We start from the raw sequence: 26262 nt of genomic DNA, 5'->3' as shown, positions 1-26262 counted from the left end.
CATGTGAATGCATGTGCGTTATGACCATATCATCTTGTCTACATTATCTATATATTTTAATATACTATATATTAAAGCATTCAGTCTAAAGTAATAAAAACCACTCATTCAAGTGTATTTTTAATTATACTCATTCGCAATGCACGCACGTGCGTGCACGTGCATGATGACCATACCTTTTTGTAGGAGTCCCTTACATCTATCTATGTTCTAAATCCCATTCTGTTTGGTTGAAAAACAAGAGAGTTATAGCCATTTCAAGTTTCAGCAAATCATATTGCAGCACACGTGCATGCGCGTAATTTCATAATTTTTTTTTTCTATATCATTTTATAGGATATCCTAATGCATGACTATGTTTAAAATTTCAAAGAATTTCGTCAAAACAAAGGAGATATAGCCATTTCAAGTTTCAGCCAATCAGATTGCAGCACGCGCACATGCGCATGCTTTCATGAAAATTCTTATATATCATTCTGCAGATCTTCATAATGTAGGACTATATTCAAAATTTCATAGGATTATGACAAGAAACAAGAAAGATATTGAGCTTTTAGGTTCAGCCAATCAGAGCGAAGCGCACGTGCATGCGCGTGAGATCTTGCTATTTTGACCATGCTATCTTGTCTATACTACTAATGTATCCTTACATTATGAGTTTCAAAAAATTTCATCGAAAAATAGAAAAGTTACGGCAATATCCATTATATTGGTCATTTCACGTGTTGCACGTGCGCGCTCTTGCAAGCACGTGCGCGCAAAATGACCTTCGTTCGGCACATCTACACAACACACCTATTAACCCTAAAAAGGTTTTAACTTAGTTTGGTGAACAGTTTCTGAGAACACTCGCGGACAAAAAAGTACCGGAGAAGAAAGAAGAAGAAAAAAGAATAATAATGTTCCCAAACGCTCCCCAACTCCCTTTTGGTGCCATATTCCCTGTAAGCCTTATTAAATAAGACAACATCTGTGCATTTTTTACTTTTAAATGTTTTCCCAAAAGGATACCAATTATATTCGAATTTTAACATTGCACGCGTGCCCATGTGAATGCACGTGCGTAATGATCAAATAATCTTGTCTACACTTTCTATATATTTAAATATACTTTATATTAAAGCATTTAGTCCAAAAGTATTTTAAAAATCACTCATTTAAGTGTATATTTCAATTTCACTCTTTCCAAATGCACGCACGTGCGTGTACGTGCATGATGACCATACCCTCTTGTAGGAGACCCTTATATCTATCTGTGTTCTAAATCCCATCCTGTTTGGTTGAAAACCAAGGGAATTATAGCCAATTCAAGTTTCGGCCAATCAAATTGTAGCACACGTGCATCCACGTGATTTCAAGAATCTTTTTCTAAATCATATTGTAGAATATCCTAATGTATAACTATGTTTTAAATTTCAAAGCATTTCGTCAAAAAACAAAGGATATATAGCCATTTAAAGTTTCAGCCAATCAGATTGCAGCACACGTGCATGCGCGTGATTTCTTGAAATTTTTTGTATATCATATTGCAGGATATCCTAATGCATGACTATGTTTTAAATTTCAAAGCATTTCGTCAAAAAACAAAGAAGATATAGCCATTTAAAGTTTCAGCCAATCAGATTGCAGCGCACGTGCATGCGCGTGATTTCATGAATTGTTTTCCATATTATATTGTAGGATATCCTAATTCATGACAATGTTTAAAATTTCAAAGCATTTCGTCGGAAAACAAAAGAGATATTGAGATTTTTGTTTCAGCCAATCAGAGCAAAGCGCACGTGCATGCGCGTGAGTTCATGCTAATTTGACAGTGTCATATTATTAACACTATTAATATATCCTTATGTAATGAGTTTCAAAGCATTTCATCAAAAAATGTAAAAGTTATAGCTATATTAAGTATATCAGTCAATTCACTCATTTCACGTGCACGCACGTGCAGGCGTATGCGCGCAAAATGACCTTCGTTCCGCACACCTACACTACACACCTATTAACCCTAAAAAGGTTTTAGCTCAGTTGGGTGAACAGTTTCTGAGAACACTCGCGGACAAAAAAGTACCGGAGAACAAATAAGAAAAAAAATAATAATAATAATAACTAGTGCTAATTGTAACGGGAACCGTTACAGATGTTCCCCAAACGCTCCCCAACTCCCTTTTTGTGCCATATTCCCTGTAATGTACTCTATATGAAAGCATTCAGTCCAAAAGTATCAAAATCACTCATTCAAGTGTATTTCTAATTTCACTCTTTCCAAATGCACGCACGTGCGTGCACGTGCATGACGACCATACCTTCTTGTAGAAGTCCCTAATATTTATCTATAATCTGAATCCCATCCTGTTTGGTTGAAAAACAAGGGAGTTATAGCCATTTCAAGTTTCAGCCAATCAGATTGCAGCACACGTGCATGCACGTGATTTTTTTTTTAGGATATCCTAATATATCACATTGTAGGATATCCTAATGAATGACTATTTCTTGTTTTAAATTTCAAAACATTTCGTCAAAAAACAAAGGAGATATAGTCATTTAAAGTTTCAGCCAATCAGATCGCAGAACACGTGCATGCGCGTAATTTCTTGAAATTTTTTGTATATCATATTGCAGGACATCCTAATGTATGATTATGTTTTAAATTTCAAAGCATTTCATCAAAAAACAAAGGCGATATAGTCATTCAAACTGTCAGCCAATCAGATTGCAGCACACGTGCATGCGCGTGATTTCATGAAATTTTTTCTATATCATATTTCATCAAAAAATGTAAAAGTAATAGCTATTTCAAGTATATCAGTCAATTCACTCATTTCACGCGCACGCACGTGATGCGCGCAAAATGACCTTCGTTTTACACATATTAACCCTAAAAAGGTTTTAGCTCAGTTGGGTGAACAGTTTCTGAGAACACTCGCGGACAAAAAAAGTACAGAAACGAAACTCGTTGCGAGCAACGAGAGGTCTTCCGTCCGATTCTGAAATAAAAAGACGAAAAATCGAGTTGGAAAAATAAAAAAAATATTCGGATATTCGGGGGAGCGAACCCGGGTCGCCCGCGTGACAATCCAACGCGCTCAACATTCGGCCATTGAAAACACCGCTTCAAATTTTTGAATGTAAATATCTCGAGATTGCCTTTATGGATTCTAAAACAAATTACGTATTATGCATTCTTAAAGGAGTCTCTATTAAGATAAATAATATCAAAGAAAAAAATATTGAAAAACAAAAAAGTTGAAAATTTGTATTTTTTAAATACGCTTCCGGTAGCGACCGGAAGTTCTGACGACGCACAAAAAGGTAATTCTGCATATCTAAAAGTCATCCTCTATCATCTCTAATAAGTTTCCAGTTAATATCTTAAGCCATTTTTGAAAAAAGGGGGGACAAAAATTCATTTTCAAATCAGAAAACTGTCAATAACTTGGAACCGAAGATAAGTGTTCCAAATTTTCCTTCTGATGAACAAAGTTCATATAATGACGCATCGTTCCTGTAAGTTTCATTGGAATCCACTGAATAGTTTTCGAGAAATTGCGTGCATAATATTTGGGGGGGGGGGGGGGAAATAACAACAGGGGATGCTTACTTTGAGATTGAATACGTTATCTCTATATTCTTCTTACTTCTTCATGGCACCTGATCCCACTTCTGATGTTTCGGAGGTCCCTGTTTGCTCTGCTCTTATTTTTTTTAAATGGACTTGGAGATTGGATACTGTTCGTTATCTGCGTATCCTTCTTGGCATGGAGATTCTGCACATCTAATAGACATGCCCTATGGTCTCAAAGAAGTATCCAGTTCATATCTCTAACAATTAACAAAAAAAAAAAAAAAAAAAGGACGACGAATTGTATTTTAAAAAATTAGAATTGTCCATAACTTGACAGAGTTGCCTATAACTAAGTTATATCAGGATATTTTTCAGAAACAATTTTTGGATTCAATGTAGCATCATAGTTTAAAAGCTATAAATGGCGTATCTGAGCTAGAAAATGAAAAATACAAGATTAAGTGTAGATTTACATGATATTTGGTTTTACATTCGATTCAAAATTTTTACTGGTTTTGAATTTGAATCTCCCCACGTTTCTAGTAAGTTACATGTAACGTCGACTTTAAGCCGTGTCTGATATTTACACGTTCATATGCGGAGTCAGTAAATACATGTATATCGTTTATTTCTTTAAATCTCTGATGTCTATAAAACGCGATTGATTTAAATTGTATAATTTTAAGGAAAGGCCCATTGTTATATAAAGAGACAAAACATATAGAAAGATCTTTAAAATTCTAGTTTGTCTGAACTTATCAAAAATACGCCATATATTACATGACCTTAAACCGTTTTGTTTTCAACTGATTTGTTTCTTGGAAAGTAAAAAGTTTATGTTTTATGCATTTTAAACAAAAATATTTGAACTTAGATATATTTTCTTTTTATATGAACACGCTTTAGAAAGCGAATTCGGGATCTTGCGGGTTCCGGCTTTACCTTTGCGTAACTATGTTTACCCTAAGCCGGTATACGCTGACGTCATTCTTTGTTTACAAGTCTGCGGAGGAAGAGAGCGAAGTCAGAACGCCATTGAGATATAGCTTAAAGTAATTTGTGTTTGTTAAGGTGAAATTATTTAAAGTTAAAAAAGACAGAGAGTATTGCTTGTCAGCGTAAGTATTTCATAGTGTTTTTATACAATATAATGCTCAGATGCTCGCTATTTCATTTCGGCAGGTTTGCGGGAAGTTTAACTGATTAAGATTAACCCTAGAGAGAAGATTGGCCATTGTTAATTTTTCATACCACAACGGTATATGGTTGAAATAGTAATAATTGTTTTGAAATATCATTTTCTAAGACACCTGCTACAATGTACGTAAAATGAAAGTAGGTCTAACGTTATACAGATCTGGCCATAAATAACTCATAATTTTATTTTTCTACTCAATGAAAAATGCATTTCTAAAATATTATTACAGTGTTACTTGTTGCTCATTTTTTATGATTAAAACACCATAAAATGCAGAATTCTTTGTAGTTTCTTCACATTGTTTCAACATAATATTATTAATTTGTTATTTAATTTTCACTGATTTGGGTATCAATTTGTTTAGCATTTTAAGAAAAGAAAATATGAACAATTCTGCACAATTCAGTTAGTCGTGTAAATTGAGCTAATATTGACCTCGATCACCATTGCTCACAACATGGTTTTTTTTTTTTTTAATAGAAATTGGTTTTTCAATGAAATATATATACTTATATTATAGTGTAAAATGCAATTATGACAATTATGGTTTTTGCTGTAGATACATTACTTTTGAATGGAAGATACTAGGACTTTCATATTTCACATATATATTTTTTGTGACAAGACCTTTCATTGGATACCAACAACTTTGACCCTTTGACCTTGACCTTGAAGTTTGACCTTCTTTTTAAAAAAAATTTACCTTGACCACAGCTTTTGACAGTAGATACTAGGACTTTCATATTTCACATACAGTTGTGTGCCAAAAGTGAAGATAACTTTATTTTTTCTTTATATATTTCATTGAAAACAATATTTTGTAAAATCGCTGGTATAACAACATTTCTTGACAGATTTTATCAAAAATTTCTTGATAATCCAAGAAATTGTTGTAGTTAAAACAAACAATAGTTTTTATCTGATAAGCATTGATAATTTAGAAATATTGTAATTTAAGTGTGACATGAAATTTTAAGTCATAAACTCACAATGAATTATATAGTCAACATTGATTTTGAATTTTAGAACTGATGTTTAATGATGAACTATATTTTACTACATATTAAACGTGTAATGATCTTTTAAAGAAAGATAACTACACATTTTCTGGTTTAAGTACTTATTTTCAATGAAATATATAGAGAAAAAATAATATTATCTTCACTTTTGGCACGCCACTGTATGTATTCTATGTGGCAAGACCTTTCATTTGATACCAACCTTGACCTTTTGACCTTGACCTTGGAGATTTTTTTGTACTTATGAAAAAACTAAAACCTTGACAATAACTTTTGAATGATAAGGGCTAGGGCTTTCATACGTCACACATTTAATCCTTGTGAGAATTCTTTTCATTGGATACCAAGAACATTAACCTTTTGAGCTTGACATTGAAGTTCAGTGATGATTTCGAATAAGGAGTTCATATTTCATACAATATGTCATAAAAATTGACTCTCACCCACAAATACTGAGTTTTTGAATATTTTCACTAAGAGATTTGTTTGAAATTCAAATTACCTTTTACAATATCTTACAAAAACATTTGCTACGAATAGACTTTAATGTAAAATTCAAATTTGAATTAATTGGATAATAATTAAAATTTTGTAAATTCCTTTGGTAGAGAATTTTTATTTGATAACATCTTCAAAATGGTACCATGATTAAATATATCGTACCATTCATTTATTAGGTACAAAATTTGTTCGTTATACATTGAATACTTTAAATGATGCATTTGTTTTTCGAATAAAAATAATCATATAGAAGTTAAAGCGTGTATTTTAATAAACAAATTTAGAAGATCAAGTAAGGTAATGTAAAAAAGGAGATTGACATTTTAGCTCACCTGGGCTAAAGGCCTAAGAGAGCTTTTCTGATCAACCCCTTGTCTGTCAGTGTGTAAACTTTTCACATTTTCAACTTTTTCTCAAGAACTACTAGTCCATTATTGAAATATATAAGAAAAATCTTTGAAAATCTTCTTCTCAAGAACCATTGGCCCAGAAAAGGTAAGACTTATGTGAACACATCCTGGGGTTAGTGTAAATTCTAAGTTGTTAATTCATGACCCTCCTCCTCCCCTGGGGGGAAGGGCAGGGCTATAATAAGGAATTTAAGATTTACATTAAAATACTTCTCAAGAATCACTGGGTCAGAAAACTTATGTTAATGTAAAATTATCCATGGGTAGTGTAGATTCTAAACTGTTCCGAAATTTACTCCCAGGAGTAGAGTGGGGGCATGGAAGGGGAATTTAATTTTTACAAGGGAGAGTCTAATGAAGAACAGTAGGGCCAGAGTTACTCAGGTGAGGATTGTTGTCCATGGGCCTCTTGATGTTTTAAAAAAGAATTTAAAATGATGAAATCATGATAAATTAGCTGCAGAACTGTAGATTCAGGGAAAAATATGGGATGGATGACCAGAGAGCTACAGTGCCATCCATATCAAAAACTGTATATTTACTGCGCACAAAAAGTTGCGCTAGGTTTTGAATTCATTTCTCAAAATTTTTACCTCTATTGCCAGAAAAGATGCATAACTCCTCTATGAAGTACTCTTATAGTTGACATCTACATGGAGTGTGTTCGACTGCATTGTCTTGCAAAATGAAATGTCTGTGAAAATATGCCAAAAACTGTACTGGCTCTGACCAGCAGAACTAAAAACATGGAAAAATAAATCAATTCATAGAACAATTGCTGAATAAGGCACTGTAGCTTTCCAGTCTGTCAAAATATTTTTTGCGGAGAGCTACAGTTCTGCAGCTAATGATAAGTATATGACATATCTACACAGAATATATACTTTATATTGTATACATTATATATGTGAAAAGAAGTTTGAACACAAAAGATTTCAGGGCCAATCTTCTTTTGGGGGGGGGGGGGGGTCCTTTAATTTTAGTTTTTGAGTTGATGCCACTTTCTTTAAGCTAAATTGATGGTAGAGGTCTGTCTTGTTTGATCATGAGTTTTTGAAATGAAATAAAGCTATATCAAACATGATGCTTGTCTTGTTTTCAATAAAAGTCACATTGATATGTTATTTATGTGGAAAAAGCACTAATGTGTTTTTACTTTTTAATACTTTAAACCAACTTTTATTTGCGACGACTTTATTTCACGATTTACCGGGGTGAAAATAGTTCGAGACAATTAAGTTTTGCAAGCAAGCCTATTTTGATCCATTGTTAATAGACACAAAGACTTTAAGGGCTGATTCGTGGCAAGAAATATTCGCGATGATGAGGCTCTCGCGAACTTTGTGAAAATTTCTCGCCCACGAATAAAAGTTGGTTTACAGTAATTGTAGCACATTTGGCCGTGCATATAATGTTTGTTAAGATGCTCCTTAAGGTCAGACGAGACGTTCCTCAAAATCTGTATTGTATATCTTCAAAATGTATGAAAAATATTCAAAATTTTAATAACATTCTGATTTCTAAACCAGTTTCTAAACGTTTTTAAAACATCCAAACACTTTAACATTTGAAATTCAAATATTATTTTTCTTCTTCAAGGGATTATATAAGAAAAACTACCCCTGGTATCTTGCAGAAATGCCTGGTAAGGTACCTCAATTTTATGTGAGTAAACATGTTTAAGTAGCAATACTTCAATGACAGACTCTTAGAAAAATTTATCTATTATAAAGGAACGTCTCGTCTGTCCTTAAGTTTCCACAGTTCTATTAAATGTTCTGATGTATAGATAATTCTTATTATGAATTAATGATAGAATGTAAATAAAGCATATAGGTAGCAAAGGAAATCCCTGTATATTGTTAGCTCACCTGAGCTAAAGGTTAGATTAAACTTGTGTGGTTGAAGAAGACATCTGTTTGTTGTGAATTTGTAAACTATTCACAAATTGTAAGAACCGTTGTGTCAATTTTAAGAAAACTTTCCACAAAGCACCCTTGAGTAAAGGGGATTTCAGTTTATCCATAGGAAATGCTACACCTTCTTTGAAGGGGAAATAATCAATGCATGAAAATTAAGTGAAATCTTTAAAAATAGCCTCAAGAATATCAGGGCCAGAAAGAGAATGTCTCAAATAAAATTAATTTGGAAACATCCCTATGTGAGGTAATTTTAGGTTAATGGTGTCTGAACAAACAGTCTGTATAACATTTAAATAGGTACATGTAATCATAAGTTGTCATTGTTGTAAACTTTGAACAATTTCCATTCTTCTCCTGAACACTGGGCCAATTTCAACCAAACTCCGCAAAGCGTTTCCTTGGGAAAACGGAATTTAAGTTTGTTCATATGAAGGGTCAAGCCCTCGACCAAGGGGAGATAATTACAATACACGTATAGCCAAAATTATTGGCAACATTGAAAAATCTTGTCAAGAACTGATGGGCCAGAAGAGATGAAACTCATGTAGAAGCATCCTCAGGTGGTGAAGATTCAAGTTTGTTCAAATCATAACCCCTAGGAGTAGAGTATGACCATAAAGGACAATCAATTATTAACATGGCGTTTATCATCTCAGATGAACAGCAAAGCCATGGTTGGTCAAATTAATTTATGCAAATACATCCTCTTACTTAACGGTTTAAAGATTTAAGTTTGTACAAATCAAGACTTTCAGGGCTAGGGTAGGCTACTATGGATATTAAACAAACTAAGTGTATGGTTATGTTGAAAAATTGCCTCTTTCAAAATTAACAATTTAATGTACCCAGGGTCAGAGGTTCTGGTGTTGGGTGGGGCTCTATTGAATATGTAGCAAAAATGCATAATTATACCCCCGCTCAGAAGGAGAGGGGGGTATACTGTTTTACCGTTGTGTGTCTTTCAGTCTGTCTAGCTGTCCGTCTGTCTCTCCGTAACAAATTTTCGTCTCAGTTTTCTCAGTAACTACTATAGCAGATGCTGCAAATTTTTCCACATTCTTATCTCAAGAATCCCTATGGTGGGAATCATTTTGTTTGAAATTTAGATGTCAACTCCCTATGGACTATGCATCTATCTGTATTTTGCCTAACAAATTTCATTGGTCATAAACTAATTGCAAATGGTGTCTGTTATAACACTTTCATTTGCTGAGGCATGCCATATCTTGAGAACACTTTGAGCTTTTGTCAACTTCCTGTTAATCTGTTCGTCTGTCTGTACCATGCATAACCTTAAATGAAAATAAATACTTAAAAAGTTACATTTCCCTAACTGTAGTATAATTATTCACATAAAAGTGTACATTCATTTCAGAGCTGGGGTATTACCATGATTACTAGTGAGCATTCGCTCACAGATTTCTTGTTTAAAAAAAAATTTCTCTGCCCCTGGGTATTAAATCAATGACCTATGTACATATTTATGGTGAGTAAGGATGCTTCTTCCCAATTTTTAAATTTCAGGGCCCCTCGGTTAGGAGTTCTGGTGTTATGGCAGGTTGCTAATGATTATATAGTGAAAATGCATAAATTCTTTGAAAATCTTTTCCTTTGCCCTTGGTATTATGCCACTGATCTAAGTAAATATTAATGATGAAGAAAGGTGCCTGTTTTAGAATGGTTAAATTCAGAGACCCTGATGTTTAATCTGAAAGTAAATTTATGCTTTGAAATCTGATCTTGGTATTAATCAACTATTTAGGATGAAATAAAATTTATGATAAATTTTCGAAAATTCTGAAATATGTGGCCTCAGGGTCAGTGGTTCCTGTGGGGGTGTGGTGCACATTGAACTGGTGGTTATGAATTGGAAATGTATATTGTTACATGTACTCTGATCTACCCCTGGGTATTAAGTAACCAAAGTAAGCATGCTAATTGTATAATTATGATAAACAATGGTGCCTCTTTCAAAATTGTGATTTTCCTGGCTTTTGCATGGTTTTTAGCTCAAGTGAGCGGATGGCTCAAGTGAGCTTTTCTTATCACATTTTGAACGTCATCCGTCCGTCTGTCTGTAAACTTTTCACATTTTTGACTACTTCTCAAGAACCACTGGGCTAATTTTAACTAAACTTGAAACAAAGCATCCTTGGTTGAAGGGGAGTTTAAATTAGAGAAATGAAGGGCCAAGTCCCCTCCCAAGGGGAGATAATCAAGAACAGACAAAAATAGGGTGGGGTCATTAACTTTTTTTATGTATATATATATATAAATTTTAGTCATCAAGTTTTTGATGGATTACAAATCAGATTTTCATAGGTTTATTTTATGTTCATAATAAAGCTCTACTTATGTTATGCCACTTATCAACTGAAACAAAAATTTAAAAAGGAATAGAAATAGGGTGTCAAAGTTTTTTTATTTTTTTTAAAAATTTGAAACTTGGAAAAATCTTTAAAAATCTTCTTAAGAACCACTGGGTCAGAAAAGCTGAAACCTATGTGGAATGTGGTGCATTTTCAGGTAGTGGTAGGCAACTGCAAACAAACTATTTTTTTATTCAAAGGCCTTGGAGGTTGGGTGGGGCCACAATGGCTGAGTATATAGGAAATCTTCTCAAGTAGTGTAGATTCAAGTTTGTTGAAATCAATTGACCCCCCGGGGGTAGAGGGGAGCCAAAATGGCCAACCAAAGTTTTTACATTTTGTATATGAAACTTCTGGGGAAACATCCTCAGGCAGTGTACACTTAGGTGTATTGTTCATCCATTTCCATCCGTTGGTGTGTTAACATTTGAGCATTTTCAAAGTTTTACATAAATATATATAGGAAAATTTTTAAAAATCATCTATGGGTGAAGGGAAAGCCATATTTGATCATATTTATATAGAAGCATACTCAAGTTGTGTAGATTCAAGTTTGTTCAAATCATGACCCACAGGGGTAGGGCGGGGCACAATGACAGATCAAAGTTTTTATAGCAATACAAATTTAAAAATCTTTTTTCGAAGTAGGCCAAGCCTTATTACTTATATTTATATGGAGGCATTCACAGGTTGTGTACATTCAAGTTTGTTCAAGTCATGACCCCTGGGGTAGGGTGGGGCCACAATGGGCGATCAGAGTTTTACACAGACATATAAAGGAAAATTCTTAAAAAATCATCTTCTCAAGAATAGCAAAGCCATGATTGGTCATGGGACTTCTTTTGGATTTAAACTTTTCAGTGATAAACCAATTTCTACTTTTTCCTTGCCACAATGCTCAGGTGAGCGATGTGGCCCATGGGCCTCTTGTAGTTTTAGGAAAATATTAGTTACTGTTTCATTTGATATGGAAAATGTTCTGTTTTATTTTTGTAGATGCCAAGGAAAAAGGCCTTGAGTGGTAGACAGAATCGTCTTAAAGACAAGATTCGTAAGAGGGAGAAGAGGCAGAAGCAGGCCCTTCCCTTGTCAGATGTCCCACCAGATGATACAGAAGCAGAAGCTGATGTCTCTTGCTGGACAGTAGATGGGGCTGTTACAGCTCCACCCGGTAATTTTCCGGGGCAAGGCTTTATAGGGTTGCCGCCTATTGAGGAAAAACCCTTGGCCAGGTTGCAGGCCTCTCTTCGTGAGAAAATGCAACCAACTGCCCTGAGTAACGCATCTTCTCAGGGAAGTCGTCTGTGTGCCCGAAACGGAGGCATGGCACCGTCCCCTGACTCCCCACCGTGGGTTTGTACCTCGCCGAGGGTACCTGAGCCGGACACCGTGCACGTGTCTGGCTCAGCAGGTCAGGCGCAGCTGGATATGTCATCCTCTAAGGGGGATGAGTCCAGCAGGATATTGATTGATGCAAACCAGAGTAAAAGAACGAGATCTAAAAGGAATACTAAAAGGAATTTACATGATGAAAATGAGAATTTGTACAATGTATATGAGAACAGTAAATCAGAATGTAGAATTCCAAGACCTTGTGATGGTGGACCAGCTAATGATTGCATTGGTGATAGCAGACCAGAAACATCTATCAAGGTATCAGTTCAAGGTTCTTTTCATCAGGGTAACTTGATGTTTGGTGAAAATGCAGGAACACAATGTGTTGCCAACTCCTTAGCAGCATTAGCATATCATAAAATTAAAAACTCAAAACAATGGCAAACTTCAGATATGAATAAAGTGTTAACAACAGGCGATGAGCTTTACACATACTTGCAGCGTAGTTCAACCATTGTTAGTAGATATCTTTTAGTTGATGAGTTGCCACAATTTTTTGAGTGTTTTGATACAATGTTTGAGTTCAAAGCACATGAACCTTTATGCAGTCTGATAAATTTGTCTGATGTAGAGCCAAATTATGAGGAATTTAATGCGCATTCACTGTTAGATGCACTGGAGATTGCTCTTGGAGATTCAAGTGGGTGTTTTGTGTGTTTCAGGGGAAATACATTTTTGGTGGGAAAAACAGAAGATGGTTATTTTACATTTGATTCACATTCAAGATCATCATCAGGGTGTATGAGTTTAAATGGAAAGAGTACAAGGATACTATATCAATCAGTTTACAACATTTACAATCACATACTGTCATTAGCATTGTCAATGGGATTTTCTGGAATTACTGATTGTGAAATAACAAGTGTGGATTGTTCAGTGAGGCACTTTGCATCTACTGATAAAACTGAGCGCCTAGAAATCATAGAGAAAAATGAAGAGCAAAATTTGACATTCCAAGAAAATGCAAACATCTCTAATGTACATACTGAGTCAGTTGAGGATGATGATGTTGAGTTTGTTTACAGTGAAAGTCAAAACATTAGATTTTGTCCAATATCTCAAGGTATGAAAGAACAACTTTGTCAGATAATGGGAATACCACATACAAATAGAATTGATAATGATGTACAATATTGTCATGTTCAAGAAGTGGGTGCACCGCTTGAGTGTGTTGAAATTCAAAGGGATGGTAATTGTTTCTTCAGGGCTATTTCATTTTGTTTGACTGGAGTGGAGAATTATCACTTAGCAATTCGATCAGCAGTGTGTCAACACCTTCTCCACAATAGTATATTGTTCAAACCTTTTGTTAGACATGCAGAAAGTTCTGTAGAAAATCATTTTTCTCGAACAAAGATGTCAAATGATGGTTCATGGGCAACTGAACTAGAAATATTGGCTGTTTGTCATCTATTGAGTATTGATATACACACATATACAGAAAATCATTGGATTACATACTCAAGACGATTGATGGAACCTTCTACAAATACTCAGTCCATAGGATTCATTTATCTAGATCATGAGAATCTGAATCATTATAATGTAGTGCTGACAGTTGCTGAGAATGAAACAATTGGTTCCGTAAAAACACGCACTGGTAATGAGAGATACAGGAAAAGATGCAGAAATCGAAACCGCATGAGGAATGTACGTGTCAGTTCTTCAACAAAAAATTTAACCAAAGATCATGAATTGAAACTAAAGAATGTAAATTGTAAGGAAAAGAAATTAAGATCAAAGAGACTTAAGTACAAGACTGATTTGAAATTTAGATTAAAGGCAATAGCAGATGGAAAAGATAGATATAGATGTGATGAAATTTACCAAGCAAAAGCAAAAGAAAGGAGTGTGGAAAAATACTCTTTGGATGCAAAACACAAGTTGAAACTGAAGGAGGCAAACAAAAGAAAGTATAAAACTGATGAATGTCATAATCAATATATGAAGAAAAGAAGCATTGAGAAATATAGTTCAAATGTAGTGCATAGAGAGAGTGTAAAAGAGAGAAGTACAGAGAAATACAAGAATGATGAACTGCACAGAATGGATGTTAGGCAACGAAGTACAGAGAAGTACAAGAATGATGAAGTACACCAAATGGATGTTAGGCAAAGAAGTAAAGAGAAGTACAAGAATGATGAAGTACACCGAATGGATGTTAAGCAACGAAGTACAGAGAAGTACAAGAATGATGAACTGCACAGAATGGATGTTAGGCAACGAAGTACAGAGAAGTACAAGAATGATGAAGAACATAAACAGAAGGTAAAGACTGCTAATAAAATGAAATATCATTTCAGTGCTGATGACAAAAAGAAGAAGAAAGAGGCAGTTTTTAATCAGAGACAAAAACTGAGAGTAAAGCTTGAAGATGAAGAAGAAGTTTTGACATTTTTTAGGGAAAGTGTAAGAAATGGTCCAGAATACACATGTTGCTGTTGTCATCGTTTATTGTTTGAACACCAAGTTCAAGGATGCACTCTTGAAATGTACAAAGAAAGACATCAAGCACATGAACTTGCAAAGGCATGTGTACAGGAGAAATACTGTCATGAGTGTACATTGTCTTGTCCAAAGCATTGCCCACAGTCATCATTGTGGATATGTTTTACTTGTCATAGGAAAATATTAAGTGGTAATGTTCCAGCAGAGGCAGCTGTAAATAAAATGTCACTGGAGGAAATTCCTAATGATCTAGCCAATTTAAACAGTTTGGAGCAGCATTTAATTGCTTTACATATTCCTTTTATGAAAGTGATGGCTCTTCCACAAGGTGGTCAAAGAAATGTACATGGGCCTGTTGTTTGTGTGCCATCAAATATAAAAAAGGCAACAAGTTTACCAAGAAGTTACGATGACAATCTCTTATTAAGAGTTAAACTGAAACGCAAACTAGCTTACAAGGGATATTTTGAATACCAATTTGTCAATCCAAATCACATAAAGATGGCTCTTGATTATTTAAAGAAAAAAAACAAATGGTATCAGGATGTTGAAATCAATACCAATTGGGCGGGAAATAGTGACCAAAATGATTTGCTACCAAAAGAGACCATTGACCAAGACCAAGAGAAATTTGAAGATGAGGAAATGAAAGAAGGTGAGATTGATCAGAGTACAGAGGTTGTTACTGATACATGCTTACAGCCTGTGGATGTTGCGCAAGAAGTTCTCGATCATTACTTTGATGACATTTACAATATAGCACCAAGTGAAGGGAAAAATCCAATTCGAATGTTGCAAGAAGAAGGTAACGAAGCAAAGACTTTTCCACATTTATTTCCAAGTGGAAACTTTTCTTGGAATGAAAATCGAGATGTAAAGATAACCCTATCAAGGTATTTTAACAACAGACTTATGAATGCAGATAACAGATTTGCTAAAGACACAAATTACATTTTCTTCTCTCAATACATGTCTGAATTGAACCAAGTAATCGAGAAAACACAAATTTCAATCCGAAAGTCTTTATCAAAGCTTGATAATGGAAAAGCAATGACAGCTGAAATGTTACAGAATCCAGATGTTCTGTCTAATCTCCTTAAGAATAATGAGGCTTTACGCTTTATGCAACCTATTCGAGGAACTCCTGCATATTGGTCAGCTACTCAGAAAGATCTTTTTGCCATGCTTCGACAACTAGGAATTCCAACTTGGTTTTGTTCATTTTCGGCGGCTGAGTTCAGGTGGAATGAAATTATTGGATCAATATTGCATCATGATAATGATCCTAGATCCCCTTCTGATTTAGACTGGTCAGAGAAAAGTGAAATTTTGAGAAGCAATCCAGTAACTGTGGCAAGAATGTTTGAACATAGATTCCATATGTTTCAAAGGCATGTAATTTTGTCACCATCAAAACCAATAGGGAATGTTATTGATTATTTTGTGAGAGTAGAATTTCAACAAAGGGGTTCTCCACACATGCACTGTTTGTACTGGGTTGAGAATGCACCGAAATTTGACGAAGACAATGAGGAAACTGTTTGTGATTTCATTGATAGATATATCACATGTGGTTTACCTTGTGAAAATGATGATGCAGAGCTTCGAGGTATTGTTCTAGATGTTCAACAACACAGCAAGAGTCACTCAAAATCATGTAGGAAAAAGGGAACAGATTGTAGGTTTCACTTTCCAAGACCACCATCAGAAAGAACATTTATTACAAGGCAATGTGAAAAAGATGTTGAGGACTGTGAGAATGGCAAAGGGTTGAGTAAATCTCAAGCAAAATATATTCTGTTACGTGTTTGGAATGAAGTTCTTGATGATATGAATGGATGCAAAACAACAGAGGAAATATTCTCCAATATACAATTATCTCAAGATATTTATGAAGAAGCACATAGGGTATTATCTGCAAATTTAACTACTATCTTGAAACGAAATCCAGATGAAATGTGGACAAACCAGTACAACGCATGCCTTCTGAAATGCTGGGATGCAAATATGGACATACAGTATATCCTTGATCCATTCAGCTGCATTGTGTATATAATTTCATACATTTCAAAGTCAGAACGGGAAATGGGAATGCTGTTGAAACAAACGCAAGTAGAATCTGCAGAAGGAAACTTAAGTGCTCGTCAAACGATGAAGAAAATTGGATCAGCTTATCTCAATCATAGAGAAGTAAGTGCCCAAGAAGCAGTATACAGAATCTGCAATCTAAAAATGAAAGAGAGTTCTAGAAAAGTTGTTTTTGTTCCTGTTGGTGAAAATCCAACTCGACTGAGTAAACCTCTTTCACAAATAAAAAGTGTACAAAATGGTGAAATTGATATGGAAGATGAAGATGACAGCATTTGGATGACAAATATAGTGGAAAGATATGAAAGTCGTCCAGATTTACTTCCTTTTCCTGAAATGTGTCTTGCAGAATTTTGCTCCGAGTATCGTGTTCTTGCAAAATCTCAGATTCCCCATGGAGAAAAAGAAGGCGTTTATAAATTAAAGAAAGGTCATGGTTACATTCAGAAAAGAACAAGAGCTAAGCCAGCTGTAGTAAGATATCCCAGATTCAATCCAGAAAATGCACCAGAAAAGTATTTTCAATCAATACTGCAACTTTTCCTTCCGTATTGGACTCAAGATCAACTGAAACCGCATGGATTTGACTTTTATCAGACATTTTTTGAAAATGGGTTTGTGAGAATAGGAAGTGAAAACAGGTTGCAATCTGTCAGAAGTGTAGTTGAAAAAAATAGAGTAATATTCTCAAAGAATGAAGATGCCCTTGAAAATGCGCAAGAAACTTTAGAAATTTATGGCGAACCTGAAGATGCTTGGGCTAACCTGTGCCCAGAAACTGAAAAGAATCGCGAAGAATGTCTTAACGAAAAGAGGAGAACAGAAAAATCAGAAAATAGAGAACCAGAAGTCACTCATGAAATTGAACATGACAACTCTTCGGATGTGATATATCATATTAGGGAAACTTCTACATCAAGACAAGAAATCCTTCCTTTTTTGCGAAGTTTAAATGAAAAACAAAAGCAGGTTTTCTACTTGGTTCGTGAATGGTGTTTGAAAAAAGTGGCTGGGAAGAAAATAGAACCATTACATATTTTTGTGACTGGAGGTGCAGGGACAGGAAAAAGCCATCTGATTAAGACTATTCAGTATGAAGCCTCGAGACTTTTAGAGAAAACGATTTCGTCTCCTTCAGATTTGTCTGTTCTTCTAACAGCTTTTACAGGAACCGCAGCTTTTAATATTGGGGGAAGCACAATTCATCACGTATTTTCCTTAGCTAAAGCTCTACGCATTCCATACGAACCTCTGCAAGAACAAAGTTTAAGTGCAATGAGGTCAAGGTTAGCTTCTTTGCAGATTTTAATCATTGATGAAGTATCTATGGTTTACAAGCGACTCTTGTACTACGTTCACGAACGCCTGGTGCAAATCAAAAAATGCAGGGAACCCTTTGGTGGTATTTCAGTTATAGCTGTTGGAGATTTTTACCAACTACCTCCTGTGAAACAACGAAAGGTGGAAATATTGTACGAAGAAAATGGTGAATATCCTGTAGATTACTGGTTAGACTTCTTCAAAATCGTTGAGTTGGAGGAAATAATGAGACAACGCGACGACGCTGCATTTGCTTCAGTTTTGAATTCACTGAGGATTCGAACAATAGAGGAACCACTATCGGAAGAGGCAATATCAATGTTAAAAGAATGCATTAGGAAAGGACCAGATGAAGCACTTCATGTATATCCTACAAACGAAGAAACAAATGAACATAATCTGAAGATGCTGCGATCAAACTGTGGAGAATTGATAGAGATTGCTGCTGAAGATTATCAGAAAGACAATACTACTGGAAAGTTGACTCTACGTGAGAAACCCTTCATAAGGACAAGAACAGATGGGCTCTCTGCTTCTTTACTTTTTTCAATAAATGCAAGAGTAATGCTGACGAGAAATATCAATGTCGAAGATGGACTTGTAAATGGTGCAATGGGGCATATTTCAGATTTTGAGTATGGAGAAGCTCAGCAAATTAACAGAGTAGAAGGAATTAGAATAATTTTTGATAGTGAGGATGTTGGAAGACTGCAAGGAAAAAAGACAAGCCATGGAAATGAGGTATTGATTCAAAGATTACAAGAAGACATCAAGGAGAAAAATACAAAGAATGTTGTTCGTCACCAGTTTCCTTTGAAACTTGCATGGGCATGTACAGCACATAAAGTTCAAGGCATGACAATAAACAGAGTTGTTGTAAATTTAGACCGCACTTTCGCCCCAGGACAGGCATACGTTGCAATAAGCCGTGTCACTTCACAAAATGGTTTATTCATAGAAACAAAAGATGAAAATGCATTGCTAAAGAAAATTTACGCTAATCCAGAGATAAAATCAGCACTGCTAAAGATGGAAAAATTAATCCCCAAAGACGTTTGTCCGCAATGCTGCACTGAAAAGGGAAGTTTCATAACAATTGTTCTGCTTAATGTGCAGAGTTTAAGGGGACATATTCTAGACCTAAAAAGTGATACCAGATTGCTCCAAGCAGACTTTATATGTCTTACAGAAACATGGCTGATGGACAATGAGAGTATGAAGGACTTCGAAATTCAGGACTTTGAATTCAACCACACCACAAGAAAGCAGTCATACGATGAAAGTATGAATGGTTTTGCTAAACTTAGATCAGCCAAAGGAGGAGGTGTCGGTATTTACAAGAAGAAAAAGGAAAACGCTCTAGTTTGTGATTTACCTGAAAAAAATATTGAGGGAATGGCTATAGAGCTTTACGAGGAAAACACTGTAATCATAGTTGTATATCGACCAAGTGTTCTCAGTATCAGATGCTTTCTTGATGGTCTAAAAAAGATTGTAGACTTTTTCAAGGTACGGTATTCCCATTGCATTGTACTTGGAGATTTTAATGAAGATGCACAATTTGATGGACCGATTCAAAGAATGTTCGAGATTAGTGGATTTCTACAGAAAGTACACTTTGCAACAACAGAGGGCAATACTATACTAGATCATGTATATATCACAGAACAGATGGAAACAAGTGTAGAGGTCATGCCAGTTTATTATAGCTATCATAAGGCTGTGATAGTGAATTTAAAACAACACTAAATGAATTATGTTGGGTTTTCATCTGGGTAGAATTAATGAATTATATATATGCGGTTTCACTATTTGCTACATATTCACTATAAAGGGCACTGGTTTATCTCTGAATCAGAATTTTATCATCAGTTTTAATATTGCAAAAAACATTTAAAATTAGTGATGGAGAATTTGAAAAAGATCATAATCGATTATCGGTGTTAATCGGCTGGGCATATTTGATTAATAATTGATTATAATCGAAATTTTGAACTTTAATGAAATTGATACAGAAAAGTTAAAACTTATTCAGATTTCTGTCAGACTTTTACAAAAAAAAACATTTACTTAAATAAAATATTCAAGAATGTTGAAATTTCTTTTTTTAAAATTGGAAAATAATATTTTGTTTACTTTAAACAATATAGGACTATTGAAACAGAATGGGAAGTTATTTTTTACAAAGTCCATGCAATGGGTATTTTACTGATATTAGTCCCACCTTTCATTTAATACTTGTACGTATTTATTTCTTAAAATTAGTTTTAATCAGTTAAAAATGCAAGTTTTAAAAGTAATTATCCAGAAGTTAGACTTGTATTTATGATTATAATTACCTGGTACGTTTAAAGATTGACGAGACTAATTATGTTTTCCTTTACTTGCAATATTACCGTTTGCTGGTATTAGTCTAAACTCATATTTAATCATGGCGGTAAAAGTATCAACAAGACATGGGATCCTTCCATGTTTTCAACATTCATCACTACTTTTATGCTCTTTGCACTTGGATTTGGTAATAAAATTAAAAGTATGACAATTTTATTTTCTGTTAGCAATGTCGGTGACATTTATTTTATAATCGATTAGTAGCATCGAAGAGCTTCTAACGATTGACAATCGATTGTTGTCGACAATCGTTCCATCACTATTTGATATCACGAGTTTTTTTTTTAAACGACCTCACATACTCCTGTTTCTTCATGGAATAGATTCAAAAATTGATAACTAGGAATAAACTTGATTGCTTCAATTAAATTTTTGGTATTTCAGATTTATTAAATACAAGAGGCCCAAGGGCCTTGAATCGCTCTTCTGATAAATTGTACAACCTATCACTTGTATTTGAAGCCTCCAACCCTAAGTATCCTAAGACCAAAGATGCATCACCTGACAAAGTTTGATGATTCTTAGCCAATGAGGACTACTTCTTGGTCTACATTCTTGGAAAATCCAAAATGCATCAACTGACACAGTTTGATTATTCTAAGCCAATAAATACCTAAGATACTTAAATATAGCCATAAAATGTCGAAAGTAGGTCACCGTGACCTAATTTTTGGTCGACATTCTCCAAAACCCAAGATGCATCAACTGACAAAGTTTGATGATTCTATGCCAATAAGTACTGGAGATACTTAAATATAGCCATAAAATGTCGAAAGTAGGTCACCGTGACATTTTTCAGAGTCCCAAGATGCATCTGCTGACTAAGTTTGAAAATTCTAAGCAAATAAATACCTGATATATTCAAAAGTAGGTCAGTGTGACCTACTTTTTGGTCGACATTCTCTGAGAACCCAAGATGCATCAACTGACAAAGTATGATGATTTTAAACCGATAAGCACCGGAGATACTTAAATATAGCCATAAAATGTCGAAAGAAGGTCACAGTGACCTTATTTTTGGTCGTCACTCTCCAAAAACCCAAGATGCATCAACTCACAAAGCTTGATGATTCTAAGCCAATAAATACCTAAGATACATAAATATAGCCATAAAATGTTAAAAGTAGGTCACCATGACCTACTTTTTGGTCGACATTCTCCGAAATCCCAAGATGCATCAACTGACAAAGTTTGATGATTCTAAGCCAATAAGTACCGGAGATACTTAAATATAGCCCTAAAATGTCGAAAGTAGGTCATCGTGACCTAATTTTTGGTCGTTACATTCTCCGAAAACCCAAGATGCATCAACTGACAAAGTTTGATGATTCTAAGCCAATAAGTACCGGAGATACTTAAATATAGCCATAAAATGTCGAAAGTAGGTCATCGTGACCTAATTTTTGGTCGTCACTCTCCGAAAACACAAGATGCATCAACTCAAAAAGTTTGATGAATCTAAGCCAATAAATACCTAAGATTCTTAAATATAGCAATAAAATGTTGAAAGTAGGTCATTGTGACCTACATTTTGGTTGACATTTTTCAAATACCTAAGATGCATTTACGGACCAAACTTGATGATAGTAGGTCTGAAGGTAATCAAAATATGCCTTTTAAACAATTTGAAAACATATGCCTGCAAAATTCTAAAAGTAGGTCACAGTGACCTACTTTTTCATAAATATGTTTTAAGGTCCGAAGATGCAGCAACTTACATGATTTGATGATTCTTACCCTTTCAGTGCCTGAAATAATGGGATTAAATGTTTTAAAAAGGTTAAGTCATCAAGTTCAAAAAGTAGGTCACGGTGACCTACTTTTAAGTTGACGTTGTTCAAGGACCCAAAATGCATCAACTGACTAAGTTTGATGATCATAGGCCTTAAAGTGTCCAAAATATGCCTTCAAATCAATTTGAAAATAAATGCCCGAAAAATTAAAAAAGTAGGTCACCGTGACCTACTTTTGAGTTAACATGATGTGAAGTCCTAAGATGCATCAACTTACAAGATTTGATGATCCTAGTCCTTATAGTAAGCAAAATATAAACATTTTTATTAATTGTAAATTTAGGTCAACTTTAAAGTGACCTTGAGACCACGCCCTTTGCCCCAGGGTCATGCCTTGAACAATTTTTAATCTTCAACATATCCTGATCCTTGTATGTAAGTGTAAGTTTGGTGAAAATCTGCCTGGCGGTTCTGGAGAAGAAGATTTTTTAGCAACTAGTACTTTTGGTTTTGTTTTCCTGATTATCTCCCCTTGTTTTAGGGTCCCAACCCTTATTTTAGTATAAATATTAGCCCTTAGGCCAAGGATACCCTGTGGTAAATTTGGTACTGATTGGCCAAAGGGTTCTTGAGTTATGGCCCATATTCTAAAAAGTTAACGCACACCGCACAAATGGCCATAGCATTAGCTCTTTGAGCCTTTGGCTCAGAAGAGCTAATAACATAATGATTTTGTAATCGGTATGTGTATTGATGCTTGATTTATGCATCATTCAAATTTAAGATTATATTTGTATTAACTCATTGATGTAGTGCTTCTGATATAATGATTACATATTGAATAGAAACTCGTATATATATGGAAAACATTAAACCTACAGCATGTACAGGTTGGGGACAATGAAGTAACGATATCATAGTCGCACATTTGATTTTATGATTCAGAAGAAATAAGTTGTGACAACTGATTTTTAAAAAGTATGCAAATTGTCTTCATTAATTTTGCTTTTGATGGACATATGTATAATGTCACTGGCATTGAACCAAAAGTTAAAAAGAAAAACGAGACAAGGGAATATATTACACAAAGGAAGGTAAAACCTTTAATTGTTGTTCCAGTTGGGGCCATGCAGTGATACAAATTTTGTGAAGTTGGTCAAAATACAGAATTAAAAATTTTTTTAAACTCTTTTAATATATATTCATCTTTTTAATGTGTGTTAGGTGAATGTGTAGAAATTGTTCTAAAATATACTTGAAACCTAAAATAATAATTCCTATCATAAAACAAACGGGGAGTATTGGGAAGTGAGGTAAGATTCTTCAATTAAGCGTAAAATAATTTTCTGGCTGCCAAATTTAAAGCGATACTACATGCCTGTATATATTTGTATACCGGGTACTTGTTTTAAGAGTTAAAACATTTTTTAAGGCTATTCACTAGTCAGCCTATTGTTTATTTCTTCCTGAAATGGACTTACATATAACTATTTGTCTTCTCCCATAGTTTTATTCATTACATCAAATGCATAAGCAATCCTTTTCTGAAGAATTATGCTAGGATTGTTAGCTATAAAAGAGACCTAAACATTGTCTTTGGAAATAGCTACCAGTGGCAGTTTTAAACCTGTGGGAGGAAAATAATTTACAGACATGCAAATAATTATCTCACCAACACGTCACTGTGCAACGAAGTCGTCAGCATTTTATTTGCCCTCTGAACGGATGAAACGTTTTGAATGGCACTCCTATCGTGAATTTCTTTTCACTAAACGAAGCTAGGTTGCTGCTATGGACTTCGCTGATCTACCTTTATTTACCTGCCATGTGGATTCATCTTAAAAACCGGAAGTATGAGTTCGTAAATTTGAAATCTCGATCCCAACTCAAATTGACATCGGAAAGAAAAAAAAAATGTGTTTTTCTCAATTTTATTTTTTCCTAAGAATTCAAAATCTTGATCACCGGGTTTGTTAACATTAAAAAAAATGCTACGTTTATTTTCATTTAATATACTTTAAATTTTCCGATGATATGATTACAAAAAATGTATAGGTCACCATATCATTGATGATTAGAGACATAAATAAAGAGAAGTATATGTCAACGAAAAAATCGCACATTTTTGTAAACATTTCAACATTATAAAAAAATATGTGAAAACTGGTTAAAATGCATAATTTTGATGCTGAATGTTCCTGAATACCTCCTACTTATAAGAAAGTTTTAAATTGTGAATATCAGGGAAACTATTTTACATTAGAAGAACAGTAAAGCACATGCGCGAATGAAGAGACATGAGGAGTTACTGCCCTTGTCAACATTTTTTTAAAGATTGAATAATAATTAATGAATAATTAAATAAAGAAAAGATGCATTTTTTAATATTATTTTATTTAACAACATTTACCAGTATACCTATTGATTCCTCCAGAAGAATTATTGTTCTATCAGGTATGAATTTAATCAAATAACAGTTTCTGCAAGAACCTGTGACATAATAGAAGATGGACTTACCGGTAACTTAAAATAATCAAATCGGATTCATTATATTCAGCGTTGGTATGGAAATAAGCAGAAAATATGTGCTTCAAAATCTTAAAAGTGTTCGTTTCCTTGGATACCTTCGCGTCCTTTTCTTTGGAATGTTCCATTAAATAGGTGTGATAGTTTCAATGGAAATTAAAAAAAAAAAGAATGTTCGTATAGCTTAAATTTCATGTTAAGAAAGTATAATTAATGCATTTAACATTCCATATCGTATATAGATAACTAGCACTTAATCAGTGAAACTGCTAAAATTTTCAACTTATTTTTATTATGCTGTTTATCCCTATAATGAATTATCAAGATTAGTTTAACTTTCATGAGCAGCTTGAAATGCTTCGGCGCAAAATATGTCGCCCTACGACGGTCAAGGAATCAGACACCATTTATGTTTAATAACTTGACTGTAGTGAAGGAAAAGCTTCAAGAGTACTGTGCAACAATATTTTCAAGAAGTGGTGTAAATCAGATGTCGAATATTAAAAATTCCAAAGAACTTTTGGATTGAGACAAGAATGATGATATAAACGCCATTAAATTATTTTTTAAAATATGGTTTTCTTATTTTTGTCTTTTCTATTTGATTAATTCAAGCGTGCATAAGGAAAACAGTAGTTACGTTTAATTCTTACTATATACATCGATATTGTTTCTTAAAAACTATTACTTATAACTATGGTTTAAAATCTGTTTTTCCACAAAAAGCAATAGATACTAGGTATCGTATTTCATTTGCTTATTTAGTCCTTTCTTTTTCTACTTTAAGAACCAGCCAAAACCAATTATAGAAGACGTTTGAGACGACCATGGATTAAAACACAGTTTGACACAGAACTGCAACGTAACAACGTCGTGACAATCCTAGTATTCCTTTACACTTCTTGTACTACTTAACTTTAATTCAATAAAACGCTCGGCTGCCTCCGTAAACCCCTATTGCGAAATGTCGGAGTTGACAGAGACAGCCGCCATTTTGGACCCGCTTCAGATTTTTGAATGTTAATTTCTAGAGTTTGGATTTATCAATATTCAAACAAATTATATAGTAAGCATTATCAAAGGATCTCTATTAACGTTCTAAAAATAAATGAAAAATATTGAAAAACAAAAAAGTTCGAAAATACGGACTTTTTAATTTCGCTTTCCGGTAGCAACCGGAAGTACCGACGACACACGAAAGGGTGATAAGTCACATCTTTAAAGTCATCAACTATCATCTCTAACAAGTCTCCAGTTAATATCTGAAACCATTTTGAAAAAAAGGGGACAAAATTGCATTTTAAAATCAGAAAAATGTCAATAACTTGGAACCAAAGGTGAGTATTCCAAATTTTCCTATCCATGCCACAACTTCAAAAAACA

The 26262-nt window shown here is 34.3% G+C and overlaps 1 protein-coding gene across 1 annotated transcript; it reads left to right on the top strand.

Annotated features, from left to right (window-relative positions):
- Window positions 1-11974: 11974 nt before the first annotated feature.
- On the top strand, window positions 11975-19978 carry LOC134279211 (uncharacterized; the record flags this gene model as incomplete). Its single annotated transcript, XM_062761558.1, has 2 exons — window positions 11975-17794; window positions 17879-19978. Coding segments are annotated over 2 exons (7920 nt in total), but the record flags the coding sequence as incomplete, so codon positions are not given.
- Between the last annotated feature and the right edge of the window lie 6284 nt (window positions 19979-26262).

The sequence above is a fragment of the Saccostrea cucullata genome, unplaced genomic scaffold (assembly GCF_032062105.1).
Source record: "Saccostrea cucullata isolate Sc308-1 unplaced genomic scaffold, CSIRO_AGI_Scuc_v1 ctg5900, whole genome shotgun sequence".
Classification (NCBI taxonomy): domain Eukaryota; kingdom Metazoa; phylum Mollusca; class Bivalvia; order Ostreida; family Ostreidae; genus Saccostrea; species Saccostrea cuccullata.
This window is presented reverse-complemented; position numbering and strand designations above follow the sequence as displayed.